The sequence below is a fragment of the Varroa destructor genome, unplaced genomic scaffold (genome assembly GCF_002443255.2).
Source record: "Varroa destructor unplaced genomic scaffold, Vdes_3.0 BEIS01000003.1, whole genome shotgun sequence".
In the NCBI taxonomy this organism is placed as follows: domain Eukaryota; kingdom Metazoa; phylum Arthropoda; class Arachnida; order Mesostigmata; family Varroidae; genus Varroa; species Varroa destructor.
In genome coordinates, this window is record NW_019211456.1 from 57,046,783 (window position 1) to 57,059,622 (window position 12,840).

Here is a 12,840-nt window from a genome sequence, read left to right on the forward strand (position 1 = left end):
GTTCCGCGAAAAGGCCCCGAAAATCGTACAGAGTTCAGTCGAATCGAACGAAACCTAGATATACGCAAAGAAAGTCGCATAGGTGATCGTCTACGAAAGGATAAGCGTTGAGATACTTTGGGTAATCGTAGAGAATTTTTCCGAATGAAATTTGAATACAAATCTGTAAACCGAAGCGTCGTCAACATAAGACATTGTTGACTGTTTAGGCTTAGGCTTCGTCCAGTTCGACTACTATTTTTCTGTCGGTTTTATATATCGCTCGCTCACTGGCTAACTGCTATAAACAAACGAAGTACTTGAACCTAATTAAGACCACGAATTTCAAGACTGCACACCAACGTTATAGGTAGAAAGACCCACTATTTAAAAAATTTCTGGCCATGCATGTCTTCCTAATGCATTTGTGATTTTCACAAAAAGACAACGTAATCAGTAATAGCGGAACAGCGCACTGGCGCGAAAGTTGTATTCCGTCAAGTTGAACTTTTGTGGTTGATAATTATCAATATATTAACAAGAAAACTATAAAAGTTTTTAGAATGACTTGTGTAATAAAAAAAAACACCACATCATTTGCTTGGATCAAACGACCATTTTTTCTGTCTATAATGCAGCCTGAACGGTTTTACATAAGACGCGCTGTTTAAAATAAGACATAAAATAGAAGGCTGTTCGTCGTAGCGGATATGTGTACGTCCGTGACTATTAGTGTTGGAAAAAAACTGGCTTTTACAAGAGCCGAAACAACAAACTCGCCATGGGAGAAAACAGTGCGTTTACACAATCTAGCTATGAAATCAGCGAGTGTTCAACCTCTTCCTTCGCGCCGGACGAACTTCCGACGAAAGTAAGAGCTTCTTTTTTACTCGAACTCTACGGTACACCGTGTTGCTAAGGTTCGCGCAGCTTATAAAGAATCCGGTGAAGATTTTCATAAGACAAGCCTGATAATTTTCAATAGAGTTCAGATAAAAAAAAAAAGATTTAAAAATCAAAATCAAAATGACAACAGCGGCCATTTTTAGCAAATCTCCATTTTAAACCTTGCGAATTTAGCTTTTGATTCTAATATCAACTATAAATCGGGCCATCTAGATATGCATTAACGGTTAGTCTTGTTGAAACTTTCGGCACTTTTTGGCCGCGTTGAATCCCTTTTTTTTGCCCACTTTTGGAACTCTTAATGGCAAACTTAAATTGCTCTGGAAATTTATACGACACTTGAACAGGATTATCAGGAAACATGTCAATTCAGTTTGACTCACGATTACTAAGAAACGGTATTTGCGGATTAAGAAGGAAATAGTTTAAAAATGATTAGTAACGTCGCTTAAATCTCGAACTGAAGATGGACGAAATTGGATGTTCATAATGGATAAACATAACGTCAGAGAGATACTCTTAGAAATGGCAGCAAAAATCTTTAAAATATTTGCTTTCATTTAGATACAGTATTAAAATCAATTCACGGGAAAAACTCTTGTCTTAGACGGATGGTGCATTTGTTTTTTATCGTTTATTTTACAAGGATTTTACAAGCTTATCGGAATGCGACTCTTTTAGACTCTCGTCATTTTCGTCTATGACTCCCAGTGAAAAGTTTCTTTCAGTAGGTTATATCAATCTATCGATGATGGTTTAGTATTATTTACTTACCGTAGAGTTCGGGCGTTGCAAAGTTGAGGACGCAGGTGTTATGGACAGTGTCGACGACGACGAGCCCCGAGTCGTTACCGAAGGCTAGTAGATTATAGGCAGAGCTGACGGCCATACAGGTTACGTGGCGAGCAGAGTCGGCGTTTCCGCCGGCGCCCGATGAAAGAAACTGGCAGACCAATGTCGGTTGCAGGCCAGCTGCCCATTTTTGAGGACAAGGCCGAAGCACCATACGTTCTCCACTGGTGACTTGTCCTCTTGGTAGAACCTCTATCGGAGCAGGTTCTTCCATCTCAAAATGGATAGGCGTATCGAGAACTGCGCATCAACAACAAAGTAAGGCATCAATAATAGAAGCCTGCCGTGGTACAAGGATCACTCACAAGATTTGAAGGATGTTATTTCCATACAAGTGTTGTAGCATAATAGTACCACTGTGAATTACTGTGGTAACTTCTCTTTTACATTATTCTGATAAATTCGCACCTGTAACCGAGCAGCTGCCCTCTGCCTTGGCAAACGAGAAGAGCGCCACGTAAGATGATCCGGCGATGGCCAACTGCCGTCCCTCGGGGTCGAACGACATCTTTTCCACGATGAATGGATGATCGTCCGATTTCAATTTTTCGAATAATCGCGACGTTTTCAATCGATACAATAGCTGAAAGAAGCGCACTAAGATGTTTATTTATCCCTACCTTATTTTATTGGTGAATGCTTGTAAAATATTTGTATGGTCGCATCCGTCTAATTTCAGGTAAGCGTTTCTGAAATTGAGATGTCTATACGAGAGACAAATTGAACAGTCTGTGCAAGACTTCAGTATCTGAACTTCTAAAAAAAAGCCAATTGTAATATGGGAAATTAAGAGGTACTCCATAGATAATTTATAGATCGGCACGATTCAGTGTTACAGAATGTGTTTTTATTATTATTATTATTATTATTATTATTATTATTATTAATGTTATTATTACTTGGAAGCCCAAAGAGGATGCGTCCCAGAAGCGGACGGATCCGTCGGCATGTCCGGTAATGATGACTTCGGGGTAGGATACTATGCCCTGGCCCCATTCACCACCAGTGATAGGCCACTCGCGCTCAGAGAAATGGCGCGATTGGGCGGATGCCCTGGCACCTACTGAGTACAGACATGGAATGAGTTCGCCCGGGCAGTCTGCCAAATACTGGCAGCATATTACCATGCTTTCGTGAAGGTCCATCGAGTACGGGTTGCGGAAACACGGATACCTAAAAATTGAAAATAGTGTTATGTTAGAAGCTTATGGATGCGCGCTATATGTGATACGCAAATGATTTCTCGTCAACGCTCACAAGTACCTTAGCTTCAGATTCTGCCTGCCACTTAAAAGTCAAGGAGCGCAATAAACAGTAACACATGAAAAAAATTTACAATCATATGAAATGGCTGTTCTTTGCAGGTCACCGACGCAGGTGAGTTAGACGCGCCAACGTCTGTATCCAACAAGATAAAACAAACACATTAGGGATAGGCATACAAATGAATGCCTACAACACTCACTTCTTGTTAGCAAATCATTAGTGTGGAAGATTCTAGAGGATTCGTTTTCGCCCAAAACCTATTCATCCAGAAGGGTAGATTTAAGAAGTTGCACAGTCATTTTGTGAATAGGTGTAACACCCTCGAGGTATCTGTTTGCTCCCAAACTATGCCCCTCTGGGATAAGCAATAGGTCGTTTTTCAACACAAGGCCCTAACTGACTTTGTTATTATAATTATGGTTATAGGAGCAAGCCCATAAAGAAAAATAACCTAGTAATTGTCTACTTTATTAAAAAGAGTTCGCCGCCTACAACAACCTAAACATTAGTATAAGGAGGTGGGTTTTAACCTGCAACCGCTACAGGGACGAATGCTTCGACCATGACTTTCCTATATGGCGATCGCTCATGTATTTCGGTAACTGATTGATCATGCCCTGTGAAACTTGTCACAAGAGAGCGCAGTCCTAATAGAAATTCGTTAGAAGAGCATTTTGCTACATGTGCATGTTAAATTCGTTTGAAAAAAAATTGAGCCAAAGACAGGTGTGCAAGCTGTTGTTACTCACCCGTGGGTCAAAAGGTCAACAACGACGAGATCGCTACGCAGTAAAACCACCACGGCAAACGGGTCTTGCGTGTCGAATGCAAATGGCGACTCGTCGAGCGTCAGGAAGTCAAGAATTGGGCTCTCCATCTCCAGCACCGTAGTCGACCTGCCCTGGGACACAGTCAGGGTCGACACCTCGCTGTTGCCTTTCTCAAAAGGGAGGCCACCTTAACAATGATGCGAAGTGGTAAACCCATAGGAAAATAAAAAGGATCAGTAGCCCAATGCGATTAGAAGATTATATAATGATCAAACTGGTTGTTACTAAGCAATCGATGCGTTCTTAATACCATTAGACTTTAGATCTCAGGGCCTCATTGGAAGGGCTCCGAGGTAAGATAACCTAGACAGTACCTAGGTTAGTGTGCACAAAAGAAATTCTCTCTTTTGCGCAAAATTGGCTGGCCTAACTTCTTTACTTCGACAGGTTTCTCACGAAAACGATCGCTGTATAGTGCCCGATCGATCATAAATCTTTAAAACAACATTTGTAAATTTATTCAGCCGGTCAGTTATTCTGCCAGTTGCATTCACTTCGACTTCTAGTACTCAACTGGGTGCCATTTTAGCTTTTTTTTCACAAGCAACAGAAAGATTTATTGTGAGCACCTGTTAGGAAAAACTACACGAAAAATTTCAAAACGTGCTTCGGAAATGTTTGTCACAGGAAGTTTAACTTATTTGGTCTTTGCTTTTACGGTCTATCGTATATGTATAACTCGTATTAACTTTTATAGACGAGTGCTCACCATAAAGCACACACGAGGAACCTAGATACCGATCTTGCGCACTTGTTGATTACACTCATCTTTTCCATAATCATAGTAACGTATGTGTATTCTTATATTGGAAACTATTATTGTTTGACCTTGACTAAGTTTATGGGTTGGCGTGGCACGACGAGAGTATATAGTAAAAACCTCTTGTTTAGAAAAATCTATTTTCATTAAGTTCAAAATTATAAAGAATTATTCCAAGGATCTGTGTTACCTTTCTAACTGTTCCGAGCATTTATGGGAGCGGCGTGCTGCTTTTTTCCATTTTTACATCTTTGAAAGAGGGCGTTTGTCAGCAGTGTGTATATAAGGTGTTACGTTGCGGCGTTTGGACACCTTACGTCTCAGTACTTGTTCGTCCAAGTTACCAGGTTTCTTTTCGTTAAGCGCAATAAGCAATAGGGCCCAAAATAAACGAAGGAAGGAGAGTTCTCCAATAAGGAACAAGATCGCAGAGAGATTCCAGTGTTGTTACTTAGTAGGCTAAACTGAACTGATTGAGAACACGTACCAGAAAAGATAACGTAGTTATCTCCCGCTCGGGTGATTCTCCATTGCACCTTCGTAATAGGGAGTAGGTTATTTCTGGAGGAACTTGGTACAACGAGCGGCGACCCGCTGGCTGTTGCTGCTGCTGCTCCGCCTGGCGATGAACCGGCTGGGTCGGGGCCTCCCCCTCCCTGAGCGAGAGTCTTTGTGCGCGCATGTGGGTAGAGGACGCTTTGCGGCTTCCCGGGTTGGCGGATGTTGAATGTCGTCAAACTGCCGTCGCCATGCGACGCCATGAACTGTTTGCCCTCGAAGTGCCATGATACTGATGACAGTGCTTCGTTGTACTGGAAGCGGACCTCGGCCGCGCGACTGCGCAGATCCCACAGGACGATCGTGCCCGTTTCAAATCCTATCAGTAGCTTATTCGAGTCTACGGGGTTCTCGCTGAGGTGCACCACTGCACCGGGCTTCGTCTTGCGGGATCTGCATGAAATATTTGGGTACCGAAAGAAGACGAGAAAATATTTACCATAAAAGTTACTTGTGAAAACTCAGGAAATAATTTTTAAACTCTAAGTATAAAGAGTTCAGTACGAAAACCTCAAATAGGGCTATCCTCATTATATAAGACTCACGACATTATTTTCGCTAACTTCGAACGACCGATTTAACTTTTGCTTCAAAGGTACACCTTACACTGTAGTAAAGAGTCTGTTCGGCGCGCTCTCTGTAGCCATTTTACATACACGTGGTTTTTTTGTCTTCAAAAACAAATAGAGACAAAATGATTTCGTAGAGTACAGCATTATACATAAAAAATGTGCTCGTGCATTATCTACGAAAGTCGATATAGGAAAGCAATGCAATAAAATCTGTTCGTACGTACATTTCAATGGCCTTGTTCCAGTTGATAACGTATCCGGATAACGAGAAGGTGTCAATATTGACAACGTGAACGTTACCACCCTCCGTCCCTAGATAGAGCCATTTACTTTGGAACGGTAGATGGAAAAATGTAATTCGCTCCTTTTGGAACTTGAGCGAATGGACGATCTCAGGAGTTTTATTTTTAATGTTCCACTCGTGAATTTGGTCATCTGCACAAAGGCTGAGCAATAGGCCCTGCAATAATACAAGTAAAAAGCGAGGACACAATAGAAACGTCTGTAGATTTTGATCAAATCGACTCGTATAAATATTCCATGATTTACTAAGATGGAATACCTACAATATCACTTGCCCTAAGAAATCGATCGGTTATCACCGCCTGACCTAACTGTATTCAATACATTGACTACAATTTCAACATGGTCGTCCGCCATTTGTATATTCCTGAAAAGTACGCAACGCAGTAAACCCATGCCACTTAAATTTTCTTCAGCCGAAGAGGACAGATTCTAATAGTACGTGGTCAACAAGACAATCAGAGAGAGTTTTTCTAAAAGACCGTTAATATTGGATTGGTATCACGATGGCGCGAACTCTCAGTTCGTAGGTAATACAAATCCGAATTGCTCTTAACGTTCCTGTGGCGGAGAATGAGACTCCCGTAAATGAATAAAAATCAAGGAAGTGTTATTGAAGCTTGAATTACAGACAGCTACAGATGTAATATCCGCTTAAATAAAGATCTAGTGAAGAGACTCGCTTTTGCTAAGAAAGCTGTCATGAATCATAGAGCAATGTATAGCATCAAGAAAGTGTATTGTTATACCATACTGACACCCCTGTTAGTAACATCACCGCACTCGTATCACACGACCCTTTGCCTGCAGTACTAATCTTGGCATCCGCAATGCGCGATGCATGTACAGATAGTTGGCACGATTTTATCCGTCATGTAGTAGCATACATCATTTGGCCGTCACGCTTGTATTTATGGCTTGCCGTTTCTTCACCTGCTCACTTATCTGTTTGCCCTTCCACCAACGAAACCTCAACAGTATACCTATGTTAGTCGAGGCAATTGTCTTCCTGCAATAATCGTAATACATTTATGATGCTGTATTTTCTGCACTTGCCTTCTCTTCACCCCACCCCCCGTTTCTTTACTTCTTATCTTTAGTTTTTAGATAATTCATCGTAAACCACCGCCGTAGTATAGGAGGAGAGCATGCCACAGAGACGTCTGCGCCAGTTGTTGCGTTACTTGCGCAAACGTGCGTACCGGCAACTGGAAGCGTCCTGATTGGCCGGTATTAGCTCCGATAAAATTTGAAGCTCCCACATTGCTTCTAAAAGTGAACGGTATTCAGTGGAATACCAGCCGGGTACACGATCAGATAGTCAGCTGGGGTGGTTCGCACGAGTACACAGCCTAAGTCGTCGCTTAGGTGATTCTGCCGCCAGAATAGTCTAGAAAGTATATAGGTCTTCTATGGCTCCAAGAACAGATGGCACCATCAGTCGCTGAGCCTTGCAAAATTATGAGTTACGCATTGATAGATAACAAGGCACGCGTCACCTAGGTTCATGCGACTTACTTAGGGCAACTGATATGGACGGACGGAGAAGAGAGAGTTTAGGTGAGATTTACAGCAAAATAAAACGTTTTGTTTCTTGCTCTAAGGAGGTCTAAAGTATTGCCAAATACAATTAAATGGATGGATGGATGGTTAACTCTTAATACATTACGCCAAGCCTGATTTTTTTCTTTAAAAAATAATCTGTGCTTTTTCTCAAGAAATTTTTACTTTTAGCCGTTAAACCTCTATGACAAAGAGCACAGCACAGTTTGGAAGAAATCCCGCAACAGAAAATAGTGTTACCGAATTAAAAAACATCTTACGCAAGAGCATTTTCCGCGTGTACATTTTATGCGACAACGGTGCCAACCGAAGCGAGCTATCGTTAGTAAGTTTCGAAATGCAAATTACATGTAATATAACTCTACGGCGGCGACTCTAGAACCAATACACTGCTATTAGCCACATTTTAACATTTTTTTTTTTTTACCAAATAAACAATTTTTAAATGCTTTATGTGTATCGAACTTGTGCAATGATGAAATCTAAGCAATTTAGTCTCGGCAGGCAACCAATTAAACTCTCGTTATAGAAAAAATATTCTCAATTTATGTATTAATGTATTATAAAGAACGGAAAATCCGAATTTTACAGCATTTTATGCATTTTCAGAGGATATCCCGAATCGTAGAGAGCTGAAGTGGCTGACGGTAATCTACTATAACATGCTTAACAACGTAGAGAGCTCATGCGCGACACAGATAACAAAATGTACAGACGGATTATGACTTGTTAGCATTTAAATGTTAAGGTGAGGTTTTAATCGGCCGGAATTCTGATCAAATGTAGTAGTTATGATCCGTAAACAATAGGTTATAGATTTACCGCAGGTAAGGAAGTAAGTGCATAAATCCGATGTTCTCATTTATTTGACCTTATACTTGACGGTATATAAATCTTCAACTGCTGATTGTTACGTGCAACGCTAGCGTGTAAACAAGATATTTCTATCTAGAAAATACGCATAAAGCATGTTGGTGCTTTTAATTTCGATGACTAGACGCTACTGGGTGTAACTGTCTGATAATGCTCGATTTCGTATAATTGCTCGAACGCCAGCTCGAATGCACATGGTAATCGGAAGCGTCCAGATATCGAAAGAAGAGGACACGACAAGAGATGATACAGCAAACGCTCTTTTTATTCAGGACAAGGACACACTAATTAAGTTTACCTGTCGTCAAAACGCATCACGCACGGTCTGTCACTTAATTTCTCTTTCAGTTGTTTCTGTTTCTTTTGTCCCTAACGAACCGTACCAAATCTAGATATAAAGAACAGGACGCCAGATGCTCCGTTATCCAGAGCGCCCATTCCTTTTAGCAAGGGTCGAGCCATAGTTTGCTGCCTATAGAAGTTAGGAGCTAAGACGTCTCATTACCATTGGGGAGCACCATCATCGTTACTGTCGCCATCGTCGGCTGACTGTCTGCCGGGTTATCATTTAGCTCCTCCTGAACAGCGTTTGTTTCTTTATCGTCCTGCCTCCTTCATCTCCGTTCCAAGTAACTAATCTCATAAACTAAAGCAGATGGACAAACTGTTCCCCAGGTGCACCCGAACATACATCTGCTAACGTATTCCCAGGCGGAGATACGGCGTTTGCGAAAACGGCGTTAACAGGCCGCAAGAGATACAGATAAACCGCGTGCACTAAACAGCAATACACGCAGAAGAATACAATATCGATACCAATTCAAAGGGAAAACATTTATTGTGCGCAGAAAGATTAACGGAAATTTCGCTTTTTCCGAGTACGGAGAAAAGAAATAGATCTAAAAATGGCACAATTTTTTTTTCGGTTCTGTCACTCAAATAAACCAAATAACATTAGGTAGTTATCGACAGACTGTAATGGGTAGCGTCAAGAAGTCTTTAAACGTTGATCAAAATCCGCTGCGACAAGTAAACTTACTTTGCTTCTGTAATAAGTACCGATGGCTCTGAGTAATAGTTACAATATTCTCTACTAAATGCGCTTCAATATGATGCCATAATTATTTATTTCAAGTGCTACATTTAATATAATACCTGTAATAAGTTATATGAGGTATATATGTATCATACACGGTACGGCTCGATCCAAAATATGATCATCTTTCTAAAGCGGAGATAGACGTTGGTTAGCGTTACGTCTGAGATCTAAAGGGAGAACTAAAAAGGTAGAACACTATTAGATGCGGACTGGTTGAATATGTAAGGAGCAGCACAACCGCATGAAAGCAAAGCGAACAAAAAACACGAAGACCCTTTTAATTGTGTAATTATATGTGGTATTCCGGCTGAATGTACGGAAGCCCGGAAGATACGCGGAGTTCTTCTTGAAATAGATAATAATGCCAAGACGCCTGTATTACTTACTATAGAAGAGGGGAAAACTGCACGTCTGAGCCGGACAAGGCTTAGCGGGATGTATTCACCTCACCGGAAGGATGCATGCAACGCATAGTGTCTAGAACTATTTCTGCGTTTTAGTTTGCCACACAATACACACCAGATGGTGTAGGCGCGCAAGTGGATAATTTTATCTTAACTGTGCCTATTCGTAGATTGAAGGAGAGTTCTTAGTTCTAGTTACTTGAAATGAAGTTACTTTACTTCATAGGCAATCTACAGTGAAGGTAATCTCTAAAGAGCTTTCTGTACCTTTCTAAGTCAAGGTTAACAAGGTTCCCTGTAACGCAGAGTTATTTAACAACTTCGGAACGCCCAGTCAGTACTAGCAGTTTTGCTGATCGACAAATACTTTAGAATTTACAAAATTTGACACATTTATTGCCGTTTCAATCAAGTCGGAATAAATACTGAAGCGGCAGAACTTCTGTGTCAGGTTTGGTCGTAGCGAGACACTTATCAAGAAATTTAAAAATAGTGAACCTGAAAGCATAAACGGCTTCGTTTACTAAGATATTGACTTTAATTTAACGTAACAAGCTGTGCCGCAATAAAAACATTCGGAATCGGTATAATATTAAATCTCAGTCTGAGTAATTTCAGTAATACGCAAATCAACCAATTAAAGATGTCAACTGCTCTAACGCAATGTTAATATATACCGGTATATCCTCGGTAATTGGCTTTATTAGCTAATCAGTTTATTGTATCTGCTGCTAGCTGCCTAAATTGTAGTAAGAAGGCAATCCGCCAGCGCGGCGGCCTTTACAAATGGCAGAGCCATGCTTAACTACAGGTTTAGCTTACATCGGGGCTTCCTCTATCCCCGTCGTCCCGTCTGTTCCCTTCCTTTCCCCTTACCACAGTGGCGACTTTGACCTGACACGTGAACCGGACAAGCTGCTTTCGTCGAACCGGTTATAGAGCATTGGTAAACTAGGCACTAAAATGAGAACTCTCTGGACAGAGCATATTCGAGTTCCGCAGGATAACCAAATAATGCTGTGACTCCTTTTTTTTTCCGGAATAATCCAGTTTGTACTACGTAAAAATTTATATTGCCCAGCTTGTGAAATGTAGATCTGATATATACACAAAGCTCACCATTGGCTAATTACATATAGCATTTATTTTTAGTATATTCGTTCATATCGAAGGAAGAAGCGAGCTTAGATTAAAAAGCTTCTCGTACCTGTCGCAATAATGTTAGCCAGCTAGAAAAACGATAGTGGAAGTAAACGTGCTTCAACAAAGTTAAATTGATTAATAGACAGTCGATATTTGGGGGTAACCCATTTTATCGTGGGTCATTTCGGTAATACAGAACTACAAGTTTACTATAATAGATAATTTCCGACGGATCGTTAAACAGGCAATGTGGTGTGTAAAAAAGATCAGCGAGTGACTACGTATATTTTCGTGATTGCTATATAAATATTGTCCGGCATGGAATGAACGACTTTAACCAGCTAGCCGACTAATCGTTCCCGTCACTGTGTATAGGAGTCTCATAAAATCAATCGGAAATCTCTCATAATAGGCAGGTAATAGGCAAAGGTATCTATGGGCACATCAAATCAAGTTATTGATTTGGGTACAAATAATATGTAAAACCGCTCTTTTATGAAATATCTCACTCGGTCGATCTCCGCCGACCACTTACTTAACTGCTATGCTATATTAAAGGTATTTTATATAGACAAATAAACAAGGAACAACTAATTCCTAGATGTCGTAGCAGCGATACTGTACACATATACCTAATGTAACTACATAATATTGTAGAAGCGTCATCGGATCCTGGACTACACTGAATCATTGCAATCTATATTGTCTATTCTATTGGCGACGTTATATTTACTGCCCAAACCTACATCACTGTCAGTATCAATAGATAGCAAATCTGAGAGCTTAAAAAGGGTTTATATGACATTATTTTGGACTAAAGGTTCAATTATAGTTCAGTGGTAAGTTTACAGGCCAGAGCATCCAGGAATGGTTCGCGCTCAAGTTCGGTGTTTTCGCCTGCTCTAGTAGAAATAGACATTCGCTTTAGCTAGAGGCTTTCAACTGAGACTTTTTGTCCTTTATCTTTGATGGACACAATTTACATGGTGAATGCGTGACCTCAAACACATGGCCGGATCGTCCCTAAACGACAAGCTCTTCCTTAAATGTTCGCAAGGGATTGGATACGGATCTTGGCTGATGACAATATTTGTCCTGTTTTGCCAACGGTTTTCAGTTCGATTTCTAACTGCTATGCATTGGTCTGGTCCGAATGGGTCGTATTCCATTTTCGAGGGTGTCAGTCTTGCTTCAATCGCTCGTAATACGGGCCTTAGTACAAAAAAACACAATTGCTTGTGGAAGCTTGAAATGCACATTAATACAATGATAAGTACATTTTGCTCTCATGCTAGCGTGAATTTTTTTTTTACATATTTACAGGATTTTGGAGCTTAATTGGTAGATTGACAACCCAATAAGTTGAATGTAAATCTTTCATAATATGACCCTGCCTCTGTATCATTGCAGGCATATTTAGAAAGCATTTTCAATCAAAAAATTGGGTAGTTGATCGCTGTTATTTGTACTTCCAGATGAATAAAATGAAACATTGGCAAATGGTACTTGAAATTCTTTAAAGGAGCAGTAGGCCGCAGCAGGAGTTTATATTACGTGCACGTCTGCAGGATCGTATAAAGTCTCCTTTATCGGCCTTGCTGTACAAAAACAGTTGTTCTTTCAAATATGCTATAGCTATAATTTGGCAACAGGTTTGCATGGCGGGCCTTCTCGCTTGCTAACTAAGAGATATTCTAGTAAGCGGGTTAACTACTATTCAAAGTGCAATTAA

General features: G+C 40.6%; 1 protein-coding gene across 19 annotated transcripts in view; it reads right to left on the bottom strand.

The window, feature by feature from the left end:
• Tomosyn (syntaxin-binding protein tomosyn) overlaps window positions 1-12,840 on the bottom strand; it is a 73,528-nt gene that overhangs the window by 26,769 nt on the left and 33,919 nt on the right. For all 19 annotated transcript variants that reach the window (XM_086983300.1, XM_086983305.1, XM_022799526.2 and 16 more), the window contains 6 exons: window positions 5,948-6,183; window positions 5,081-5,544; window positions 3,753-3,960; window positions 2,637-2,910; window positions 2,146-2,320; window positions 1,660-1,977 (listed from right to left, as the gene is read on the bottom strand). In XM_086983300.1, coding sequence (XP_086839426.1) covers window positions 1,660-1,977; window positions 2,146-2,320; window positions 2,637-2,910; window positions 3,753-3,960; window positions 5,081-5,544; window positions 5,948-6,183 — 1,675 coding nt within the window. The remainder of the gene's footprint in view (window positions 1-1,659; window positions 1,978-2,145; window positions 2,321-2,636; window positions 2,911-3,752; window positions 3,961-5,080; window positions 5,545-5,947; window positions 6,184-12,840) is intronic.